This window comes from Gekko japonicus, unplaced genomic scaffold (assembly GCF_001447785.1).
Source record: "Gekko japonicus isolate JY-2015 unplaced genomic scaffold, Gekko_japonicus_V1.1 scaffold779, whole genome shotgun sequence".
In the NCBI taxonomy this organism is placed as follows: Eukaryota; Metazoa; Chordata; class Lepidosauria; order Squamata; family Gekkonidae; genus Gekko; species Gekko japonicus.
In genome coordinates, this window is record NW_015174296.1 from 531027 (window position 1) to 554379 (window position 23353).

Genomic DNA, 23353 nt, shown 5'->3' on the forward strand with positions numbered 1-23353 from the left:
TACTATAAATACACGTTGATGGGGTCCTAACTGGCAGAGACACCAAGAAAGAGAAAGGTTAAAGCGCTTAGGGCTTTTCAGCTTGGAGAAATGACAACTGAGAGGTGACATGATCGAGGTTTACAAGATTATGCATGGGATAGAGGAGGTAGAGAAATAAATACTTTTCTCCCTTTCTCACAATACATGAACTTGTGGGCAGTCAATGAAATTGCTGAGCAGTCAGGTTAGAACAGATAAAAGGAAGCACTTCTTCACCCAAAGAGTGATTAACACATGGAATTCTCGGCCACAGGAGGTGGTGGTGGCTACAAGCATGGACAGCTTCAAGAGGGAATTGGATAAACGTATGGATCAGTGGCTATTAGCCACAAGGTATAGATAGGAACTCTCAGTCTGGGGCAAGTGATGCTCTGTATTCTTGGTGTGTGGGGGGCAACAGTTGGAGGGTTTCTAGTGTCCTGGCCCCACTGCTGGACCTCCTGATGGCACCTGGTATTTTTGGCCACTGTGTGACAGAGTGTTGGACTGGATGGGCCATTGGCCTAATCCAACATTGGCTTCTCTGATGTTCTTATGTTTTTGTCATATTGCTCCAGCAAAATTCCTCAGTTAGATTTGTGGTCTTGCCTAGCTTAATTATGTGAAGTGTTGAGTCTTGCCAGAGGTATATAAAAAAGCAAGCACTTTCAGGGAAAGTGCCTCAATATCTTCAGAATGTGATGTAGAAAGTACTAAATCAAGTTATCAGAGTGTCCACTCTTTGTCCAACCCTCCATCAAAACTCCCATTCTTCTGTCTCAGATACATTATTCTTCTCATATCACTATAATGGGATTGGGGCTCCCACTCCCGGCCTTCGATGGGGCGCCTCTGGTGCCAGCTTCGGAGGTTAGGAGTTTGGGAGTGCTCCTGGACCCCCCCCCCCTAAACGATGGAGGCCCCGGTGGCAGCCACTGCCAAAGTAGCCTTCTACCATCTTCGGCTGGTGCGGCAGTTGGTTCCCTTCCTTAGCCGCGAAGACCTAGCCACAGTGATCCATGCGACGGTTACCTCAAGGCTGGACTACTGCAATGCTCTCTACATGCGGCTGCCTTTGTCACAAATTCGGAAGCTGCAGCTGGTGCAGAATGTGGCGGCCAGGCTGGTTGCTGGTGTCTCAAAGTGGGACCACATCCAGCCTGTGCTGAAAGCACTGCACTGGCTGCCTATAGTATTCCGGATCTGCTTCAAAGTGCTGGTGCTTACCTTTAAAGCCCTACATGGCCAGGGTCCGGCATACCTGAGGGACCGCCTTTCCCCATACAGGCCCCAAAGAGCACTTCGGTCGGGTTCTCAACACTGCCTCGTGACCCCGGGCCCAAAAGAGGCCAGGCTTGCTGCCGCAAGGGCTAGGTCCTTTTCAGTGGCGGCTCCTATCTGGTGGAACGAGCTCCCGGAAGAGATCAGGGCCCTGCGGGACCTATTACAGTTCCGCAGGGCCTGCAAGACGGAGCTCTTCCGCCAGGCTTTTGAATAGGAGCCGCCGCCACCACTACTACTACCAACTGGGGCTGGCAAAGCAGTCCGCTGGATTAGGCTGATCGGCCATTGAACATCGGGGCCATAACACCCTCCTGGTCGGATTTAAATGGGATGTGCAATAGGAGCGAGTGGTCAGTTGTGTTAGATCCTGGGCATTGCCCACTGTATTAACTGTTTTAAATTGTTTTAATTGTATTTTATCGCACTGCTGTGCCTTATTTATGTTTAATGGTGCATTGCACCTATATATTGTAAGCCGCCCTGAGCCCGCGTGCGGGGAGGGCGGGGTATAAATGAAATTAAATAAATAAATAAATATAAGTCTTGCAGAATTTCAAAATCACTTTCCAACATCCAGGGTCAGGTTTTGCCGTTTACACTACCCACTGAATGCTAAAACCAATTAATCTCACTTCAGGAGTCCCCAGTGTGGCACCTATTAGCACCTTGGCACCCACTGACATCTCTTGTGGTGCCTGCCAAGTCTTTTTTTAAATGGGAGGGGCCAGTGGGACTTTTGCTCAGCCAGGCTTCTGATTGGCCATTGGAACTCTGATTGTCTGTACAGATTTTTTTTTAAAGTTGCTTTGGCAGCAGCTGCCACCACAGCACAAAAATCTTCACTATGCGGCTGAAGGCAAGCTGTGAATATACAGGAAGAATACTTTGAAACAATGTATTAATTTTAAAACAGAGCTTCTGTCTGAAATCTTGAATAGTTACTATTAGTTACACGTGACCTCACTCCCTGACATTTTATGGTTGGCTTCACCTCTGACAGCAGTCATTTTTGTGGTTCCCTGTGTCAAAAGTTTCCAAGGTGCCCACAGACTGACAAAAGTTGGGAACCCCTGGTCTGCTGGTTCACTTCCTTCGGTGTGGTCCTCTGCTTTGTTGTCCAGTTCTTCAAGATCCAAGTTTCTAAGGAATCTAGTTTAGGGACTTCTGCCAACACTGAGTTTCTTCCCCTTGTGCTGTGCATGACACTGTGCATCCTTTTCAAGTGTGTGTTTTCATAAGAGCTCATCTTCACACGAAAGACTTTTAAGGTCTTTCCGTACTAAATGACTGACTGGTAGGCACACATTCCCGTCAAACATATACTGAAGTCCAAGAGCACACAATCTCAGTTCTCTGGTTCTTTTTATCAACTTGAACATCTACTCAACATATACTTAATTGCCTTAGGAATTCCACCCAGTTCTCCCCACAGCTTATCTTCCTCCTGCTCAACATCAAGGCTGATGCAGTCTTATTCACTGGCATATCCAGTACAGCCAGCTGCAGTGATTCAGAGGTTCTTAGGTGTCATGACATTCATCATCTCTGTGATCTCTGATATCAGAATTTGTATGTATCTCGTATAGTTGTGATTTCTGAACATCTTCCTTCCAGCTCACCAGTCTCCTTAGCAGATTCTTCATGTGTCCAGGCCAGGCAAAATTTGTCTCACCTGGTGACTTCATCAAGGTGCTCTTCTGACCCCTAAAAGTAGAAACTGTACTTAGTAACATGCTTCTAACTGATGTAGAATCCTCCCACATCCATATTTTTTCTTGGAACTAAATGCAGTGAATCTGGCTATTCTCTTGAGTACTATCAGGCATTGCTGTTTAAATCACAAAAACTACTGTGACAAAATTCTGCTAAATTCTGGTAAACAAACCAGATAGGAGAATCCCCCCCCCATATAATATATATAAGAATCCAATTTTAGAGTGCCAAGATTCCATGCTCTCCCTCAGCCATTGGCCCGTCAGCCGCCACTCAAGAGTACTCGCATGCCATTGGCCGGGTGCTTGGTCTGCTCCTCTTGCCCGCCCACTCCCCCTTCAGCCTGTCAGAATTACTGGCAAACGGCTTTCTCGCTTCATGAAAACGCTTTTCCTGTGTGGGACTAACTGTTCCTTCAGTGGCTGTTGGTAGGTGTCATGAAATGGCAGTTACCTGTGTTGGTAAAATGGCTGTCGTTCTTTGTTTAAAATGTTCCCCCACAAGGTTTAATTGAGCTGTCGTTCCAGAGAGGGGCTTGCCAGGGGTATCACTCATTGGGTTGAATGGGGCTTCCTCATCTGCTGGTCTACAGTTCCCAGCTGCTCCAAGGCCAAAAAGTTCAGGAAAACAGGGACTGTCCCAAGGCAGTCTTCATCGCTGGGAGCAGCAGAAATTCAGCCACTCCATAGTCTGCTGGACTGGGGAATGAAGGGAATGAATGGAAGTTGCCCTGCTCTCTTGGGCAAGAGAGAGAGGCTGAAGTTCAGGTGAGCCCACAACCTCCAGAGGTAGAGAGTATTATGTGTAAGGAATGAGGACTGCATTTAACCCCTGTTGATTTATGTCATGTTGGTTCATATTGTGTGCTTACTCCTACAGTGTGTGTGTGCTCCATACCTGTGTAAATAGTTAAATACATTCTTTTATTTGGGCTAATAATCTCTGTTGTGCTCTGACCACATAGTCCCCCCTGCTTTGCACAATACCAAAGAGAGGGGGTAGGACAGGGAAGCAAGGAAAGGCCAGACCCTTAGGTTGCCAACTTTCCAGGAATCCCCCAAAGACTGGGGATTCCATCTCCAAATAGGGTGATTCGGCCAGAGGGGTCTCACTGTCCCTCTAAAAAGGCAGTGACGATTCCATGAGTGGTGGCAGCAAACTTAAGGAGTGAGATACGCCCACGGGACGAGGTTGGGAGGCAAACAGCTGAGTTGTAAACTGGAGCCTGTTTCGCCATAGCAGGGAACCAAGCTTGGTTCAGACAAAGGAAACCCTTTGCAGGCCTTTGTGAGGAACTCATTGAGGCCAGTCCTGACAAGAATTGCCAGCTCCAGGTAGGGAGATTCCTGGAGATTTTCTGGTAGAGTCTATGGAAGCCAGGCTTTGGGGAGTGTAGAGGCCTCAGCTGAACAGAATGCCATACAGCCCACCTTCCAGAGCAGTTATTTTCCCCGGGGGGGAGAGATCTGTTGTCTGGAGTTCAGTTGTGATGTCTGGAGTTCAGTTGTGATACCTGGTGATCTTCAGGCTCCACCTGGAGGTTGGCTGCCCTAGGCGTAGCAGTCAGTGCTTCAGAGCAGCGTCTGCTAGATCAAGGTTCTTGCTGTAGAAGTTGAGTGGTGATTTTGGACCAGTCACAGACTTTCAGCCTAACCTACCTCACAGGGTTGTTGTGCAAGTCAAAAAGGGGGAGAGGAAAATGATGTAAGCTACTGTGGTCCCCATTGCAGAGAAAGACTACTTTTCCTCCTGGGAAACTATTGTTGCCAATCTCCAGGTGAGAGCTGGAGATCACTCAGAATTACAACTGCTCTCCAGATGGCAGAGATCAGTTCCCCTGGAGAAAATGGTCGACTCTGTGGCAGTCAGGGCTTCAGAGCATGGAAAATGGTAGACTCTGTGGCAGTCAGGGCTTCAGAGCATGGAAAATGGTAGACTCTGTGGCAGTCAGGGCTTCAGAGCATGGAAAATGGTAGACTCTGTGGCAGTCAGGGCTTCAGAGCATGGAAAATGGTAGACTCTGTGGCAGTCAGGGCTTCAGAGCATGGAAAATGGTAGACTCTGTGGCAGTCAGGGCTTCAGAGCATGGAAAATGGTAGACTCTGTGGCAGTCAGGGCTTCAGAGCATGGAAAATGGTAGACTCTGTGGCAGTCAGGGCTTCAGAGCATGGAAAATGGTAGACTCTGTGGCAGTCAGGGCTTCAGAGCATGGAAAATGGTAGACTCTGTGGCAGTCAGGGCTTCAGAGCATGGAAAATGGTAGACTCTGTGGCAGTCAGGGCTTCAGAGTGTGGAGCCCGGAGAGGGAGAGCTTTGAGGCGGGGTTGGACCTCAGACAGGTACAATGCCACCCTCCAAAGCAACCATTTCTTCCTGGGTAACAATAGTTGCCAATCTCCAGGTGAGGGCTGGAGATCACTGAAAATTACAACTGCTTTTCAGGTAGCAGAGATCAGTTCCTCTGGAGAAAATGGTGGCCTCTGTGTCATTGTGTGTATGTGTATATGTCACAAAATAACAATGCACATTTGAGATGGCTCTGCATTCATTGCCATTCATGTAACTGACAGGATGAACAGACAGATTCTCAAAACAAAGCTGGCCATCTTCTAGTCTGTAAACAAACTCACTGCTCAAGATATTTTCACCCGTAAGGAACTCCAATCATTTGTCATCTAAACCCATTAATACCAAGTGCCTTTTGTGTGTGTGTGTGTTATGACTCAGAGTGATTGTGCATGGTGCCAGCTCCCTCTAAGTGTACCTTTATTTCAGTTACCAACTGTCATGGTTGAGGGTCAGGGCTGTGGATGGCCTTTGTCAGTAGATAAGTTGGTCTAAAGATCTGGGAGGGAACCTGGGGAAATTAAGGGAATCCCCCCCCCCCCGAGGATTTGTTTCAGTTTTAGGAAGGACTGAAGAAACATCTTTGAAATATTTTCTGTTGGAATAAGTGAAGTGCTTTTAAAGAGAATTTGGTCACTGCCCTGTGGCAGAAGGGTTGCACCTAGCCTACCCGAGCCCCTTTGTCCAAGTTCAGGGAGGCACCTGGGGTGAGAGGCAATAAGTACAGTCCAAACACAGTCTGGGGTCAAAGCACAGATATTCAGAATCCAGCCATCAAACCAGAAGGCCAGATCCCAAGAGCATAATCCAGATTTCAGATTTTTCTTTAAACCTTGGGCTTCTCAGGTTTGTAGAAAGATCTATCTTGTCTGTTCATAGCTCCTTTCCCTGGATTTAAGTATCAACAGGTTTGGCCATGTTGTGAGTTAGGTATTCTGATGATGTATGTGATGATAATACATTATTGAAAAGTCCAATGTTTTCAGTGTTATAGAGTTTAAATTTATGTTCAAATATGCTCTCATATGACTATAAAACTCTTCTTGATTGTACAGCACACTTTCTTCTCTTCCTACAAAACATGTGTTTTCCATTTCCATTCCAACTTTTATTCTTCCCCCGCCTCTCAGATGACAAAAACAAAGTTAAATATGTTAGATAGCAGAGGGTACAGCTGTTTGCAGGACTCTCTCTCTTTCTAAAGTGCTGGATTGATCAGCAATTTTGTTTGTAAAAACCTAAGACGTGCCCATTTAAATTTCCTAATATATCCCAAATAGTACAAGTTTATATAAATTATAAATTATGCATTTTATGTTGTTAAAAGCAGTAAAATAAGCTTACACTTCATAAAAAGCATTGCATATATTTCAGTTCCCCCCCAAAAAAATATCTCCTGCTTTCCAAGGCTTTGCCACTAGCCGCATAAGCCTGCTTATGTGATAAGAGCAGGTGAAAGGCATTCAAAATGGGCAGTGCACCCTAGGCATAGCAAGGAAACCATATAGCGATTATGAGAGGCCAAATCAGTAACTGTCTGGGTGCTCCCATGGATCAGGGGAGATGAATGAGGAAAGGAGGATGGATGGAAAGAAGACTATTAGGAGACCTTGGGCTCTGCTGGGACTGGAGGAGGAAAAGCAGAGAACTCACATCATTGCAGCAGCAGAGGTTTTCTTGTTTGACCCTCTTTGGGTGGCTTCACACACTGCAAAGTCCCCATGGCTGCCATGAGGGCTTAGGATCATATGTTCTCCCAGGAAGTGATGTAGAGGTGCAAAGGATGCCAACAGATGCTAAGAGCAGGGAATCCCAGGCAGGGGGTCCTCCAGCCCCATTGGGGGAATACTTCCCAGGCATGCACAAGCCCACTATGTATTGGTACTGTGGCCCATGTGGAGATGGGACTTCAGCCTTTCAGAGGCCCTGGTCATATGGGCCGGAAAATGCGGGGGGGAGCGTGGCTGTTTGCCCCGGAGGAAAATAACGCGCGGTTGCGCGATCAGACGTCCCTTGGAGGTCCCGTGGTTAGAGGGCAGGTGCCGATCACATGATGATCCTGCAGCACGGCAAAGAAGCTGTGCGGCACGATCACACCAGCAATCGCTAGGCACCGCTTCCGTGGCAAACGGGATGGATTTTTTTTTAAAACTGAAGTTTGTGCATACGCATGACTGAGCAATCGTATCTTCACATCCAAAGGCGGGTGGTGGGCTTACCGGAGAGGGCGACAGACGCTTCCAGACCCCAACAGAGCTCCGAGGCATAGGCAATGGAGTGGGAGGTGGGCCCCCTCGTCACAGTCGCTCTAACCGCCTGCATGACAGTGGCCATAGCAACCCTCCAGAGGCGGCAAGCCTGGCTGCAGTGGGAGGGGGCCTCTTTGTGCGCATGCACCGTTGGGCGCTTGTGCGCATCCTGTGGAGACTTGGGGGAAAAAACCTGTTCGCGATGGGACATGGGCGGGTGCCGGATGCCATGGGATTCCACCGGAAACGCGATCAGGCGCCCGCCCTTGCCCCGCGGTTTCCGGAAACTAGTACCTCAGAGGTACTAGTGGCTAATGTTCTGTGTGACCGCAGCCAGGGTATGCCATTTTTCTGACATGAAATGGCCCCAGGGAATCACTATTTGTTCTGCTGGGGAACTTATGTGTAATGATGGCTATAGGTAGGTTTACCCAGTGAGGCAAGCAGCTGTTCCCCAAAACTGTTAAATGTCAAGCAAATGGTGTGTGTGTGTGTGTGTGAGAGAGAGAGAGAGAGAGCACTGAAGCCCCATCACTGTAACTGGGAAGCACAGAACTCCCACTGCACAGATATGATCCAAAGTCCTCATGGCAGCCGCAAAGACTTTGTAAGAGCCTTCTAGCCTCAGCAACTCAGGATCTGAGAAAACAGATTTGGGGATACCTCAAATATCTTTTCACCTACAGACTTCCAACTACTTGCATTTAAAATGCAAAATGAAGGATATACTGAAGAAATGTGAATCTTGTTTGAATACCAATAATTCAAGAAATAAATTAATGTAAACTGGATGGTATTTACAATATTTTAAAGTTCTGTAATGATTGTGTTAAATGCTGTATGAGAATGTAATCTTTCTAGAATTTTTGCTAATGTATTTTTTTGGGAATTATTATCCACAAATAGGGTTGCCGATCTCCAGGTAATCAGTAAAACAGTAAATCATCGTGTACAATTAAACAATATTTGTTGGGTTTTATATGCAATGTTTAGAATTCAATTATTAACAAAATTACAACAATAACACTACAATATGTGATATAAAGCTTAGCAGTACATACAGAGTAATACAGTACTAGTTACAGACAAACGATGGAGTTCTAGTACACTATCCGTTTGCGTGTCCTTTGTCAGGTTTGTCATTCTGTAATTATTTCTTCATTCGAATGAAGTGCTCTTCCCTCCCTCCCTCCTGTGCAGTATTTTCCCCTCTGTCTTCTTTCTTGCTGAGCAGCCCCTTTATCTATTTTATTCCTATTTGTCTGTGGCTGTCCTAACCAGTCACTTTAGAGATACAGAGATATAGAGATTGATATATGAATATAGATGCTGGCCCAGCCCAGGGAACTGAGGGAAGAGACAAAATCACCTTCTTATATTCTGCTTTTAAAATGGCACATAAGAGGCTTTTGAAAGTTCAAAATAAACATTTTATTTAACTTGCAGGAGAAAAGGTCAGGTGGATCAGGGGTAAAATGTATTAGGTGAACAGATAATAAAACTGAGGTAACTTTGTATTCACATAAACACCCAATAATTTGTTGCCAACAAGTAAGTGTTTCTGCTATTCAACAAGGTCTTTAAAACATTTGAGGAGAGAGGCTTTCTTTTCGGTTTCTGCTTAAACACTCAAGCAGAGGTTTCTAAGTTTCACCAACATGTGAAGTTTAGAAGGCAAGAACATAGAACCACATTCCCAAAATCCTTCTTTCTACACGGACCAGGGATCAATCCTCTTTTCCATAAGCTATTTCCCTTCTTAACTGGGCAGGGATCACTGCTGTTTGGCTTGAATGAGGATCGCCTTCAATCCACTCACTACCTTGATCTCTTAACCTCCTTTCCAGTCCACAGTCAGTGCTTAACAGTCTCTTCTTCAACTGTCAGTCCCCAACTGTCATTCCTTAACTGACTCAACAGAATTCTGTTCAAACAGTCTCTCACTCAAAGGTTCTCAGACTCTGTTAGGCACTAACCCTTGACAGTCTGTCACAGCAAGGAAAGAACAAGGGGCAATAATCTGTTCAAGAAGAAGATATAGCATAATTCTGCAAACCCGTGACTTCATGGTAGAAGAACTGCTTTCCACACAGAAGGTAATCCCAAGCATCTCGTTAAAAGGACAGCGCAGTGGAACATCTTGGTCTGAGATCCTGGAGACCCCACTGCCACTCAGAGTAGAAAATATTCACCTTGATAGAGCAACAGTATATGGCAGTTTCATGTGGTAATGAGTTTCTCAATAACAGAAATATGGAGATAGGAAGGAGGATTTGGATGGAAGTGCTGTGACTCTTTAGAATAAGGTGAATGGGATTTTATAATAGAGGACAACTGTCTACAAAGCTGCATAAAGAATATTAATTCACATAACCAAACAGTGTCCCAGTGTAAATGAAAAGGTCTGTGCAGTCTAGGCTAAGATGAAAAAATGGAATGAGTGCTTCATCAGGGCCGCTTGCAACTGCACCCACATTTACTGGGCTCTTGCCCAATTTTGGCTGATTTGTGGTAGCACAGGAGGCTGAGTAGGACATATAGTTGAAGAAGTCATTCACTGTGTGTTCAAGACCACATGATCCACTCAGCCTCAAAGTCTGGATATCTCAGTGCGGGTATATGAATTGACACCTTAAATTAAATGCAGAATGTACAGTTACTTAGAGTGGGTATTATGCCATGGCTGTGGGTAGACACCAGCACAGCATAGATGTTAAGAATTGACTTCTTACAAATGTTTTGGATTTAGAAGGTAGGAAAGCTTTGAGATTCTTTGGGTTGCATCATGCATTATTTTGTTGTGGAAAGTACTTTCATGTAGAAAATGCATGCAACCTCCACATATTATACCTGACCATTCCACAATCTGTGCTATGGATATAGTACTGATTTTACCATGGACGATTATTAATGCACATGATTTTTTTTTTAAAGTAAGTTGATGGTTGTTTGAATTTTTGGTACTGTCTGGTATTTTAATTGTATTATTGAAACTTTTGTCATATTTTTGTAGCTGCCTTAGTTGACTATTGGCAAAGTGAGAAGATACAAATATTTTAGATGCTTTAAAATAAAATAAAATACAGGACACACACATGCAGTAAATTGCCATGTATAGCTATCAGTCTACATGTACACTTCATCATTTTCCTCTCACAACACAGTGCTTTCCCTGTTTGTTTGTTTGTTTGTTTAATGCTTAAGGTATTACTTGGGTTCCCAAGTTCTTGGGTTGTGAGGACATGCACTGGGAGCAACTGCACGAATGACCACTCTTCTTTTGAGCACGGCGAGGAAGTTGGTCTCCTGAACACCCTACACACTTTCAAAAATTCAGGCTGGGTGTTGGAAGCCGCTGTTGTCCTCTCCTTGCAAGCCCTTTCCCTCAGCCCCAGATGTTCAACTAGGCAGAAGGCGCTCTCTTCTTTTTGACGTGATATATGTTCCATCAAGGTCGAGCCGGCTCAACTTCAGCCCCAGGCCCTTCTCCTTATCGGGCGACGGTGCGTCTCCTCAACAGATGAAAGGAGTGAGGCGGCCGCCCCGACTCTCTCCGCAAGGCCAGGCCGGGAAGACAGGAAGGGTGGCTTGAGTGAAGCGTCGCTGGGCGGGCCAGCAGCCGCGAGAGGCGGGCTAGAGGCCTCGCCAGCCCCAATCCCCGCCCCAGCTCCGTGAAATAAGAGAGCCGGGAGGGGCTGCCAAACCTCTCTCGCTCGCTCGCCCGCCCGCTCGCTCTCTTTCGCCGCCGCCGCCGCTGCCGCCGCCTCAGCGTCGCTGTCGGCCCGAACGCGGCCCGCAGGCCCCGGGCATCCTGGACAGCAGGTAGGGCAGCGCGAGGCGATGCTGCGGCTCAAAGCTGTGGGTTGGGCTCGGGAAGGCCGCGACAGGCGGATGCGCAGAGCGGGGCGCAGGGAGGACTCCAGCCGCTGCAGAAGGGGGAGGGGGCACCCGAGGATGGTTGAGTTGCAGTGCATCATGTGCATGTCTCTGCGCGCAAGGGAAGTGCGTGCATGTAAACAGACGGGGTGTACGTTGGCCTGACACTCCATCCGTGAGGGTGGAAGGGAACCTCGCTGTGAGCTTCAGAGGGATATACCTTTTATTTCGTGCGTGGCTGCATGGACCACGTTTAGACGCTCAAGCTAGTTGCAGTTCTTTGTGTCTATAAATACACGCATGTATATTTCGATATGCATGTCTGCATAAGATCCATAACAACATACAGTGAACGTGCCCATTAAGCTACATAGAGATGTGTGTGTGTGCATTTCATTATGCATATATAAGATGCTTGTGTCTATTGTTAAGTTTTGCATGATACAAGATATACATACACCATGTGGAAATATAGTTGCAGAAATGTCATTGCTTTGTAATGCATAGTTGAACACCTCTTTATTTTAGTGCTGCTTGTTTGCTATATTATGTTTAGTGTTGGTAACCTATATGGTAGTATGGAGTATTCCTGCAGTGACAGAAAACTGAAAATAGCCTTATCCCTGTATATAGCATTAGGCTCTCACAGTTAAATAATTTGGCACATTCTTGCATCACACAGAAAGAAGTAGCAAAACAGTCAATCTAAACAATGTTTTGTTTATTTGTTTTGCAAATGAATTACAGAAATCTGGAGTCTTTCTAGTGATCTGCTGCTGTGTAGCCTATGCCTGGTAAATGACTCGCCTCTCTGTCGTCAGTCAGCTAGAGTATTAAAGGTGTGCCAAGGAATAGTGCTGAAGTGTAGTTTGTGTGAGTGCATCGAGGACTCTCCGTGGTGCTGCTGCCCTGGCTCCTTGTCCATATAAGGAAGTAGCACTATGGAGAGCTCTTGGCAGCCTCTGATTCTTCTGCCCAACCAGCCTGGGATCGCTTTCTCGCCCTGCATGTATGGAGCCTGCTCTCTTCACCTAGTTCTCTTGTATACATCCCAGCAACATTCCCCTTCTTTTATGTGCATCTGAGTAAGATCTGCACAATGATGAGGCATGGCAGAGCGATGGAATTTTGTGGCTGGAAGAAAGTGCAGATGGTGTTTAGATTTTGAAAATGAGGAGCTCTGATCCCTTCAAGCAATATTATTATGCCTAGGATTGCTCAAGTACTAAACTTTTCAGATTATATTATTGAATATATTCAATAAAGGCAGCATGTTGAATTAATACCAATCTGTGTACACACTTTTATCTGATTTCTAATGGATTAGAAGTAAAGTATTTCTACATCATGGCCCACATGCAAAATACTGACTTCCTTTTTGCTCCTGTTGTCAGAGGTGGTTTTCTAAAGATGGTCAAATCCAGGGCCTGATCCCAACATATATTTTTAATACATTTATGACAATGGTATGCCCTGTAAAGCAGTCTTCTATGACACACAGTCTCTTAAATTTACGTATCATAGTGTTTATATAGAAAGGGGTATGCCAGTGTGATAAACAGTAACCGATTTTCTAGATTACATATAAGGCATATTGGGATAAGCTTGTATATTGTCAGAAAGGCAGTCTGAGTTTCTACTAGAAAAAGCTAACACAAACAAACAGGAAAGGCAGTTTCCCCACTCTGTGTGCCTACTTATTAACAATATATCTTTTGTTATAGAAGTCAGGGTTTCTAGGTGAGATGTGTAACACAGTATGTGAGGAAATTATTTCTGTATATATAAATGCACATAAAATCTCCTAACCAGACATATGAGTGTGGTTCTGAATGGCAAATCCCACAAAGGGCAAGAATATGCATATATTACGTAAATGCTGTCAGCCATTGGATTTGAATACAGCAGTATACTGCAAACATAAAGATTAGGAAACATCTGTTGCTAGGGAAAGCAATGGCTGGAGTCAGATACCAGAGGGTGGGATTTGATTATTCAAAATGAACAAGTCTTAATAATCACCTGCTTTTTAAAAAAAAAATCTGTTTTGTGTGTATTCTACATGACTAGTGGATTTCTCTTATTAACATTAGTATTTTTGTAAGCCTAAGAGATCTGTGTTTGTCCTAGGGCAGTGTGTACAAGTTTCAGTGTACAGAGGATGTTGTCTGATGTAAACTTCGTCTCCATGAACAAGGAATTCCAGGGTGTTTCAGGCCCATCTTTTCTCTTGGCTATCTGGAATCATTCATAGGTTACAGTGTTTCTTTGCTATTCTTTGAGACTTTGGTTTTCCAAATATATTCCACATCATTACAGGTTATCAGGGATTCTGCCATGAGAAGATTGATAAAGACAGAAAAATTGGTCTCCGTGCAACTTTCTCAGGGTCTTAAAGAGTCAGTGTCCTCAAACACAGTGATTGCCCTGCTTACCACTGGCTCTGCACTGTTGTTGCTGACAGCATAGCCAGGCTGGGGGGAGGTGCTGGAGGGGGGCATGATGGGGCAGTTGATAGCTGGTGACATTTCAGTCTCTTGTTTGCCCTGATTATCCATGCCCTATAAATGCCTTGCGAGAGAGTCCATAGGCAAGACAACTATTTCAGTTGAATAGGCTCTAACACAGGGAGGCAAAAGTGTTGCTTTTACCTTGGTACTGCTTTCCATAGACGTTATGGATGTTATATGCTTTTACCTTGGTACTGCTTTCCATAGATGTTATGGATAGCCTTTCTGCCCCTGTCCTCAGCCACCTACCAACATGAGCTATCTTTCACACATGTACATTCTGCTCAAAAATATGTATGTTTATGCACATGCAAAACTTAATTTCTTTATGGTTTACACGCATACACAAATAGGTAATGGGCTCACACAAAAATATCACCTCTTTGTTCTTCCGTACAAACCTGTGTAACAAATATGAAACCAAACACCGTACGCTACTCATAATTCTTGCATCCCACCAACCCCATTTATTCATTTGGCTGTTGTTCCCTTTAGGCAAACTATAATGGCAACTTTGAGTCGTGCTTTTAGGAGAAAGGCAGAAGTGTTTTAACAAAAATAATGCTAAAAAAATCACTATACGCTTTAAAAAAATGTTTGAACATTTTAATGAGGAAAGGTTTGGTGAAAGTATCCTTCTGGTGTTCTTGCTGCCTTTATGGAATGCTGGTTGATATGAAAAATAAACATTAAAGCTGGTTAGATGTAAAAACAGATGTATGCCCACATTTGTCTGTTGTTGTGCCAAATTTTTATATAGAAGGGCAAATCTGTGCATCACACTGAAAGCCAGCATATATCTGTGCTTTCAACTAAAATGAACAAATATAAAAATCATTAATAGGGTAAGGGGTCCCACAGCAGAAAAAAGTGATATATCAAGCTTCCCTAAGGCATGAATTATGCGTGATGTAGGCCAAGAAGGAAGTGCAAGATGTGCCACCACTGTACTTATGCTGCAAATTATGGACCAGAACATCTGCAGCATGTATTTAAACATGACTGAGTAAGCTCTTTGCCTATGGCCCACATTGCATACAAATTGGGACTGAATTTTTTTAAAAAAATCTGAAAAGTGATGCCGTATCTCTGGATCAGATAGATTAAGCAGGGGTTCCTGATCCTGCCAGAGTTTGTTGGTTCTGCTTCTGCTCTGTGGTGTGTCTTACGAATGTATGAACAAATCTTATTGACAGTTTGCTTTATCATAATGTATGAGACCTTCAGAGTACATCCTGCCCTACAAATTTTAGCCTTGTTTATGAAAAATTATGTGAGTGTGTATATGTTTATTTTAACATGCACTCTGTCCTTTGCCTTTGAAAAAACTTTACAAGGCTGTTTGTAAATGGAATGAAGATTATCTCCTGGTTCTTTCACCTCTGTTCAATTTCATTTTTGGGGAGAACTACCAACTTTTGATTCTGTATGCACAGCCACTAATGCAGATTAGGACCTTCATTCTACTATAAGAAACTGGGAGAACTAACTTCAGCCTCTCTTAATTAGGACTGTAAACTTTATGAAAAAGTAACTAATCTGTGCTGTGATGTTGATAAAGTTCCTTTAGCATTTATTAGTGTTCTTAATGTTGTTCTTCTTGTTGATAAGTTTCCATTCATGGCCTACTTTTTTGTTTCATTTCGCATATCCCCAGTAATGGTTATTGGCCCTCTTCTGTGGTTCTGGTGTTGTTTGTTGTATGTATTTTTATTGACTTAATTAATTTTGTTTTTAATTGCGCTAATGTTTTTATTGTGTTGCATTGGGGACCCTGATCAGATGAAAAGTTGGCATAAAATGTTTTAAATAAGTAAATTGATACTTCAGCTGTAATGTCAGCTGACCTTGAGATGTGCTGTTTGCCCCCAGCTTTTTTGTTTGAAGCTATACTTTGGCTTTTTTTTTTTTTGCAGGACAGGTGTCATCTGATTTCTTACCTAATTATTTCTGACTATCTCTTGATTCTCCCTGGTCCTATACTTGGCATTTAGAGTTATTGCATTGAATTCAGTTCTTTTTATTATTACTTTGGTAACATTTCCAGTTGTATATATCATTTAAATAAAAATCTGAAAACTTTATAAAAAATCTTTAAGTTAATCTTAAAAGAGAACTTCCACTTTAAGACTGACCATTGTGTTAATGCTACAGACTAATGCGGCTTGGCACAACTGGTCTAAGAAAGTTATCTCCTAATGGCTTTACTGATTCTCTCAAGCTGGCTATAACAGTGCTTATAAAATTAGCTTAAATGAGACTAGAGCCTTCTGCCCACAATAACTTTATTGGGTTTGTTGCAAGGACCATTTTAGTGATGGATTTCAGCTGTGCTGCCCATGTGTGCTGTGCTTCTAGTCCCATAAAGAAGACCAATTGCATTATTAGTATAAAATATGCATGTTTATGATGACACATGTTAAAATACTTTTTCAGGATTTTCCTTACCTGTCTCTGCTTCTCATTGCATTGTGTGGATTGTAGCTTTTTAAAAATATTTTTAGTTTCGATGTGAGGTGTGTCACTTTTTGCAACTGCCTAAAAAGCCTTTGTATATTCTTTACTGATATGCAATTTTTACCTTTAATGAATCAGTAAACTTCTATTATAAAAGCGGAAAATGATATACTCCAATTTATATACATAACCTGATATTTTACCTCCTTTTTTGGAATCCTAATTCTAAATGTAATTTCTAAAAAAAATCAGTCAATTTCTTTGCTTTCTCAACTAGGGTTGCCAGGTCTTACTTGTTTGCCGGTGGGGGACTCCTGGCTTGGTCACAGGGTCTTCTGGCACCTGCGCAAAGTGTGCACACCGCAATGACATCACACAGAAGTGACGTCATTGCACTGGGCATGTAGTACAGGGGATGCTCTAGCATTTGGCTAAAAACTTCATGGTCACCATAGAGTTTTTAGTCAAATGCTAAAGTGTCCCCTGTGCGATGTGCCTGGCATGGTGGGGGTCTTCAGGGGTGGGGCTTCCTCATTGGCCAGCTGGCTGGCAGTGGCTTGGGACCCCTGAAATGGGAAAACCGCCATCCCCATCAGGGGGTTGGCAACCCTATGTGAAACAAACTACAAAATGATTGATTCAGGTGGGTAGCCATGTTGATCTGAAGCACCAGTACAAAGTTTGAGTCCAGTGGCACCTTTAAGACCAACAAAGTTTTATTCTGGGTATAAGCTTTTGTGTGCACATGCACATGAAAGCTTATACCCAGAATAAATCTTTGTTGGTCTTAAAGGTGCCACTGAACTCAAACTTTGTTCTACAAAATGACTGGAAAGTGTTTTGAATGTTGTTTCCCCCCCCCCCAGATTGTTTTTGATCTCAGTACAGTGGATTCAGTGTTGATATAATATTTAGCACTTATGTAGTGCTTTCAGCATTCAAAGAGCCTCACATACATTATTTCAGTAATCCTTACTGTAAGATATGAGACCAGTATTTTCTCCATATTAAAGAGAGGTGAAAGCCAAGAATGGTTTTCTTAAGACACCTAGTGAGTTTGTGGTTCAGGTGAAATGGAGTCACGACTCTACATTTTACAAGACGTGAAATGTCTTCCCAGTAATGTGGCCCATTTACTCTATTTTTTTCAGAAAGTGGATAGATTAAGTCCATATTCATGATTTGGTTGTGGCTGGACTCTTTTTCAGAGCCTTCCACCGTAAATGCAAATGAAGGTGACTGTATTGTCAACCTACTTGTAGAGGATTTTGTGAGGATGTACTGTCTTTGTGGCCATTCTCAGCCAAACATGAAAAGGATTGTATGTTCTGGTCCATGGATAGATGGACTAATCTAACCTCCACTAAAAGTAGAAAAAAATAGAAGAGTTGAATTAAATTCCTAGTAGGATTGTGCTCTTGGAATCTCATTTGTTCCAGTGAAACTTGAACAGGAGATGTACAAGGTCAGTTCAGGTTCAGTGGAAACTGTTTGCACTAAACACTATGTGGAAGCAAGCTGTAGTGGCTGTCTGCAAAACTAACCCCCACCCCTCTCAAAAACCTAATTATTTAGCCAGTCTTCAAAAAAAATTCAGAGATATGCCAGTTTATCAGAAAGTAAGAAAAAACTCAGAAGAAAGTCTCTGAAAATGGAAAATTTATACCCATGGGGAGATATTGAATGAGTAGCAAAAGACTGGCAATAGTGTAAGGGTGAGTGCAGGTTAGATTATATACTGCTTAGGGCAGGACAGTGTAACATTCTGGGTTGGAGGGGTTGTTGGTGATTTGTATGACTACCACATCTATTTCCCTTCTGAGGTGGACTGACTGTTCATGTCAGTCTTGTTGTATGGCATGAACCTGTAAATGCATTTATAAATTCTTGCAGTTGAGTATGTGATGGGTATGCGAGAACCAAGTTACTTTTGACTTTCTCATGAGCCAGCCTACCTTGTCGCAGGCATGTAAAACTGAAAGTTCCTGAAGTGGTTCCTGGTTCTTATATATTTCAGACATTAAAGGCTGGCTTAAACAGGGTGATTCCTCTCATCTGTTAGTGTGACTCCATTCCTAGGAAGGATCTGTGGATGGAATTCACCCTACTATTGTATGAAATTTGCACTGGTGCACTGTTCTGTGACTGTTGCCTTCATAATTCCTTGTATAATGAGAAGTCACTACTTTTTCTGTTTTATGAATAGGAAACTGTGCCCATGACATAAATGACTTGTTCAAGGCTACACTATGAGTGTTATGGGTCTTGAATTCAAGCCTAACTGTATGTCCATTAGAACACATTATTTTACTCTGGCCAAGACATCATCTGCTTCAGAAGATCTTAAACTATCAGACCTCAGGGTCTGATAGTTGGAAAGCAAAATCCAAGAGAAACTGTAATATATCTTTCTGTGTATTTATATTGCACTAATAAAGCTTGTTTTTGTATTTCCAGGCTAGCAGACTCAAATTTAAAATGGAAGTTGACATTAATGGAGAGTCCAGGTCTATCTTAGCTACTCTCCCTCTGTCTATTGCTGAGGTGGGTGCCTCAGGCAAGGTAGACTCAGAAAAACCTCGTTGTTCCAGCACTCCATGTTCACCAATGCGGCAGACTGTTTCAGGCTATCAGATCCTCCACATGGATTCTAACTATTTGGTCGGTTTCACAACTGGGGAGGAGCTCTTGAAGTTAGCCCAGAAGTGCACTGTAGGTGAGGAGAACAAAGTTGAAGTGCTGCCTACCTTGCGCTCCAAACAGCTTGATTCAGGACTATCCCGTTCCTCACGGGTGTATAAAGCTAGAAGCAGATATTACCAGCCTTATGAAATCCCAGCCATCAATGGTCGGAGAAGGCGACGAATGCCTAGCTCAGGGGATAAATGCACCAAGCCACTACTTTATGAACCCTACAAGGCTTTTCATGGTCCTTTGCCTCTTTGCCTTTTCAAGGGTAAAAGGGCTCACTCTAAATCTCTAGACTACCTCAATTTAGATAGAATGAACATCAAGGAACCAGCTGACACAGAAGTGCTTCAGTATCAGCTCCAACACCTGACCCTAAGAGGGGACCGTATGTTTGCTAGGAACAGCACATGAAGATAAATTATCCTTGGTTCTTTGTTGCATCAGGATCCTCTGTACAATCTGGACAGACTTGCACATGGTACTTAGTTCCCATCAGCAGACCATAATTTAAATGCATAAGATTATGAAGATGGCGCAGAGGGGAAAAAGTCATATGGAAGGAACTACTGGACAATCCTGACTGCAGATGTCTTTAGAAGACTATAACAAAACAGAAGGTTTTGCACAAGGAAAACTGAGATCCATGGGGATGTAACAGAAATTGATGTACTGTGTGACTTGTTCTGAACTGGGCTTGCTGTAAGAAATTACTCATGGATAAGCACTGAAATACACTCTTAATTCTTAATGTTAAACATATGTATGTATGCAACAACTTTTTGCATTGTAGAAAAGAAAATGTTTGAATAGAACCACCTGTTCTTTAAAATAACCCAGTTTACATTACTTGTAACTGAATTTGCACTGGGAACGAAATGAATCACTGATGAAATTAAGCCTGAGAGCTTTGTACTTGTATTACTGGAGCTGACTTTTTAAAAGTGTATCTGGATTAGTTTTCATATTTCAAAGTGATTTCAATGTAAATTTAAAAAACTGTTTAAGAGAAAAATGAAAAATTACTTGGAAAGCAAACATTAATTGTTTGAAAAATTTAGTACCTTCATTTTTAAAAAAGTCTTAATTCCTGCCTTGAAACCTTTACCTTTTATGTGTATATATATCATGAAAGTCTGCAACTGAATCTGCAGAATATGAAAGGAATTTTAGATTCCAGTGCTACCATATTGCATAGTTATGACGATAGGTCTTACTAGACCACATTTTTAGCACTGTACTGGATTATTCCAGTTTATTTACAGCACTGAATACTACTTTTTAAATCTAGAGTGTGGGCTTTGATGAAAAAAAGCCTCAATCATTTCTATACTGGATTATAATTTATGTCAAATGCACTGGTTTAAATTGTTGTTTCAAGAAATCATCTCCAAACAAACCCTAATTTATCTATTCTAACTTCAGCATCTAAAATAATATGTAATTTTAAAATCTCTTTAAAACTTGCAGTTTGTTCCTGAAGCAGTGTGCAACCATGTTATGTTTTTGGTCCTTAATTACTTAGATGTGAAGGCTTAAAATGATTTTATTTGAAGGGGGGAGTGAGGGTTTAAATTATCTGTGAAGCCAATAATTTATTGATCATTCCTCGGAAAGTCTTGACTTTTCTGAATGGAAAGGCCGGGTGGTTTGTTTGTTTGTTTGTTTTTTAAGAAGGAATGCACATGCTTTGGGAATAATGTTTCTTACTTTTTCCCACTCACCATGTAGAATCTGTGGATAGTTTTTTTGTTTAAATTTAAGATGCTAGTAATTTTTACAGCAAGCTGCACCATTCTACTGTAGTGAGAAATGATTTCTTAAACTGCTTGACATAGCATTTAGCGTGACCTGAGGGATACTGTCCAATGCCAAAGAAAGGGGTTTTACACTTCATGATAAAACATTATTTATTGATTTACCCTTTGGAACGACACTGTTGGCTATGAAATAAAAGGGTGATGTGCATACCTCTATATGATTTTCTTGTGTTTTGCTGTTGTGCATGATGGATAGTGAATCCTGCTAAAGTGTAACATTTTGTAGGCTTCCTCAGAAATCCTATGGAACTTGAAGCAACCTTTTCTGTGATTGGCAGTGACACTTATTTCCTGATGCTGTAATTGAAGAAATTGTTACTAGCTGTATTTGTATACAACCCAGTTTGAACTGCAGTATGATCTCATACATGGGAAATATTGTATGAAGAGGGTAAGCAAACAACTTGCATATGCAAACTTGTTCTTCATATTCTGTTGATAACTGCCTCTGTGTGACCAACTCCTTGTCCATTCTTTTTTCCATACAGTCACTTCCCATGGGCTTTTAGAATTTCCTTTAACAATGAATTTTTAGCAGATCAGGTTCTTGTCATTTTGACTGTATGAAAGCTTAGGTGATCTCTGTGAAATCCATGGTTAGAAACTTGTTCTATTATTAGTTGGCTTTTTGAAACTGAGGACAAGAAAGAACCCTTTCTTATGTTGTTGGTTATTGAAATGGAGGCTGAATAATACTGCATTGTGAAAGCAAGATTTTGATGTGGAATTCTGAATTTAAAGCTTCTCTGTAGGTTGTGAATGATGTATTGGTATTGCAAAATAACCTTATTACACTTGTGTAAGAGAATCTGCTTACCCGAGAATTCTTGTTAACTAGTTATCAGTCCCAGTTCTCAGAAGTGGATCAGGACATATGATTTCTCAAGCTAAGGTTCACCATCAGCAGCCTCAAGTTGCAAGCCATCTGCCTGGCATGCCACCACTTTGAAATTTGGCTTGAAGGAGCTCATGTGATAATCCATGTAGAACACAGAGTAGTGTTGGCATATGTAAACATTCAAGTGATTCAAGCCCATGCCAGTCCACAGAGAAGCCAGTTCAGGGCTGGTAAACCTGTATACAGCAAGGGCAGAGATAACATTCAGGCCTGCTGGTGGAACAACCAGAGCCTGAATATGTGAATCTTCATCAGGAGGTATTCTGAACACTGGGCAGTTGCTGAAGATCAAAGATGCCACACAGCTTGCTTTGGAAACATTTGCCTTGGCAACTGCTACCTGTTCAAGATGTACAGGTAAGTAACAAATTACAAATCACTTATAACATTAAACTACTCAAGCAAATGAAGCTTTCACTGCCCAGCTGAAATCCATATTCTGACATATTTTAGCCCTGGATTCCCCATAGACTTGCTTATTTACAATATGCTTTGTATTTGAAAATCCCCCAAGGTAACATACAAACCAATAAAAAGCATTATAAAAATACAATTGTATTAAAATAATTAAAATATAGTAAAAATGGGTCTTAAACTTGTTTACCTTTGGACCCATTTTTGGCTCTGTCATTACACTTGATCAGTGCACATTTTTAATCAGGTTGAAAAGGGACAAAGTAGCTACCTCACTGTCTCCTTCCTTAGCTTTTTCTGATAAATTGTAACCTTACAACCAGACAGTCAGAGAGAGCATTTTGAATCTGTTGGGACCTGGCAGAACACTGACAGTCAGAGATGATGGGGGGGGGGCATACCAGATGTTACCCTTTCACTCATTCCCACTTTCAAGCAGCTGGTAGTTTATACAGCTAGAAACTTTGCTGTTACTGATGACAGGGGCTTCCATCTTGGAAATGCACAGCAACAAATATAACCAGAGTGCCAGAGGAAAGCTCCTTGCACTGGGGGAAAGTCTGCTGTTACCAGAGCAGATTCATGAGATCCAACCCATTCTTTCTGAGTTAGCAGAGGGCAATTGATTCTTTTTTTAGTTAAAAAAAACTCTACCCCAACTTGGAGAAGTGTAATCTCCTATAATTGATCTTGTGTGCAATTTCTTTATGGTTTTTGAGTATGTTATGGAACAAATAATATGCTCTTTTAAAATGATGAATGGGGCAAAATCTCATATTTTACAGGTCTTTTGCTTTTCTATGGCCTGGAACTGGAGGCATGCTGTGGACAAGTAACTATGCCCCCCTTTGATCTGTGGCCAAACCTCAGTGATAGAACATCTGCTTTTCATGCAGAAGGTCCCATGTTCAATCTCTGGAATCTCCAGTTCAATGGATCAGGTTGTAGGTGATGTCAAAGAACTCTGCATGTCAGAACAGACAAGTCTAGAGGAACCAATGGGCTGACTGAGTATAGGGCAGCTTCATGTGTTCATATGTCCAGGTGCGTATGGTAATAAAACACCACAGCTACTTC

General features: G+C 42.5%; 1 protein-coding gene across 1 annotated transcript; it reads left to right on the forward strand.

The window, feature by feature from the left end:
* Positions 1-11342: 11342 nt before the first annotated feature.
* LOC107121207 (chromosome unknown open reading frame, human C5orf30) lies at positions 11343-21110 on the forward strand. Its single transcript, XM_015424089.1, has 2 exons — positions 11343-11435; positions 18914-21110. Exon 2 carries the CDS (start codon positions 18935-18937, stop codon positions 19556-19558), a length of 624 nt encoding a protein of 207 aa, XP_015279575.1. The 5' UTR covers positions 11343-11435; positions 18914-18934; the 3' UTR covers positions 19559-21110.
* The last annotated feature ends 2243 nt before the right edge of the window (positions 21111-23353 follow it).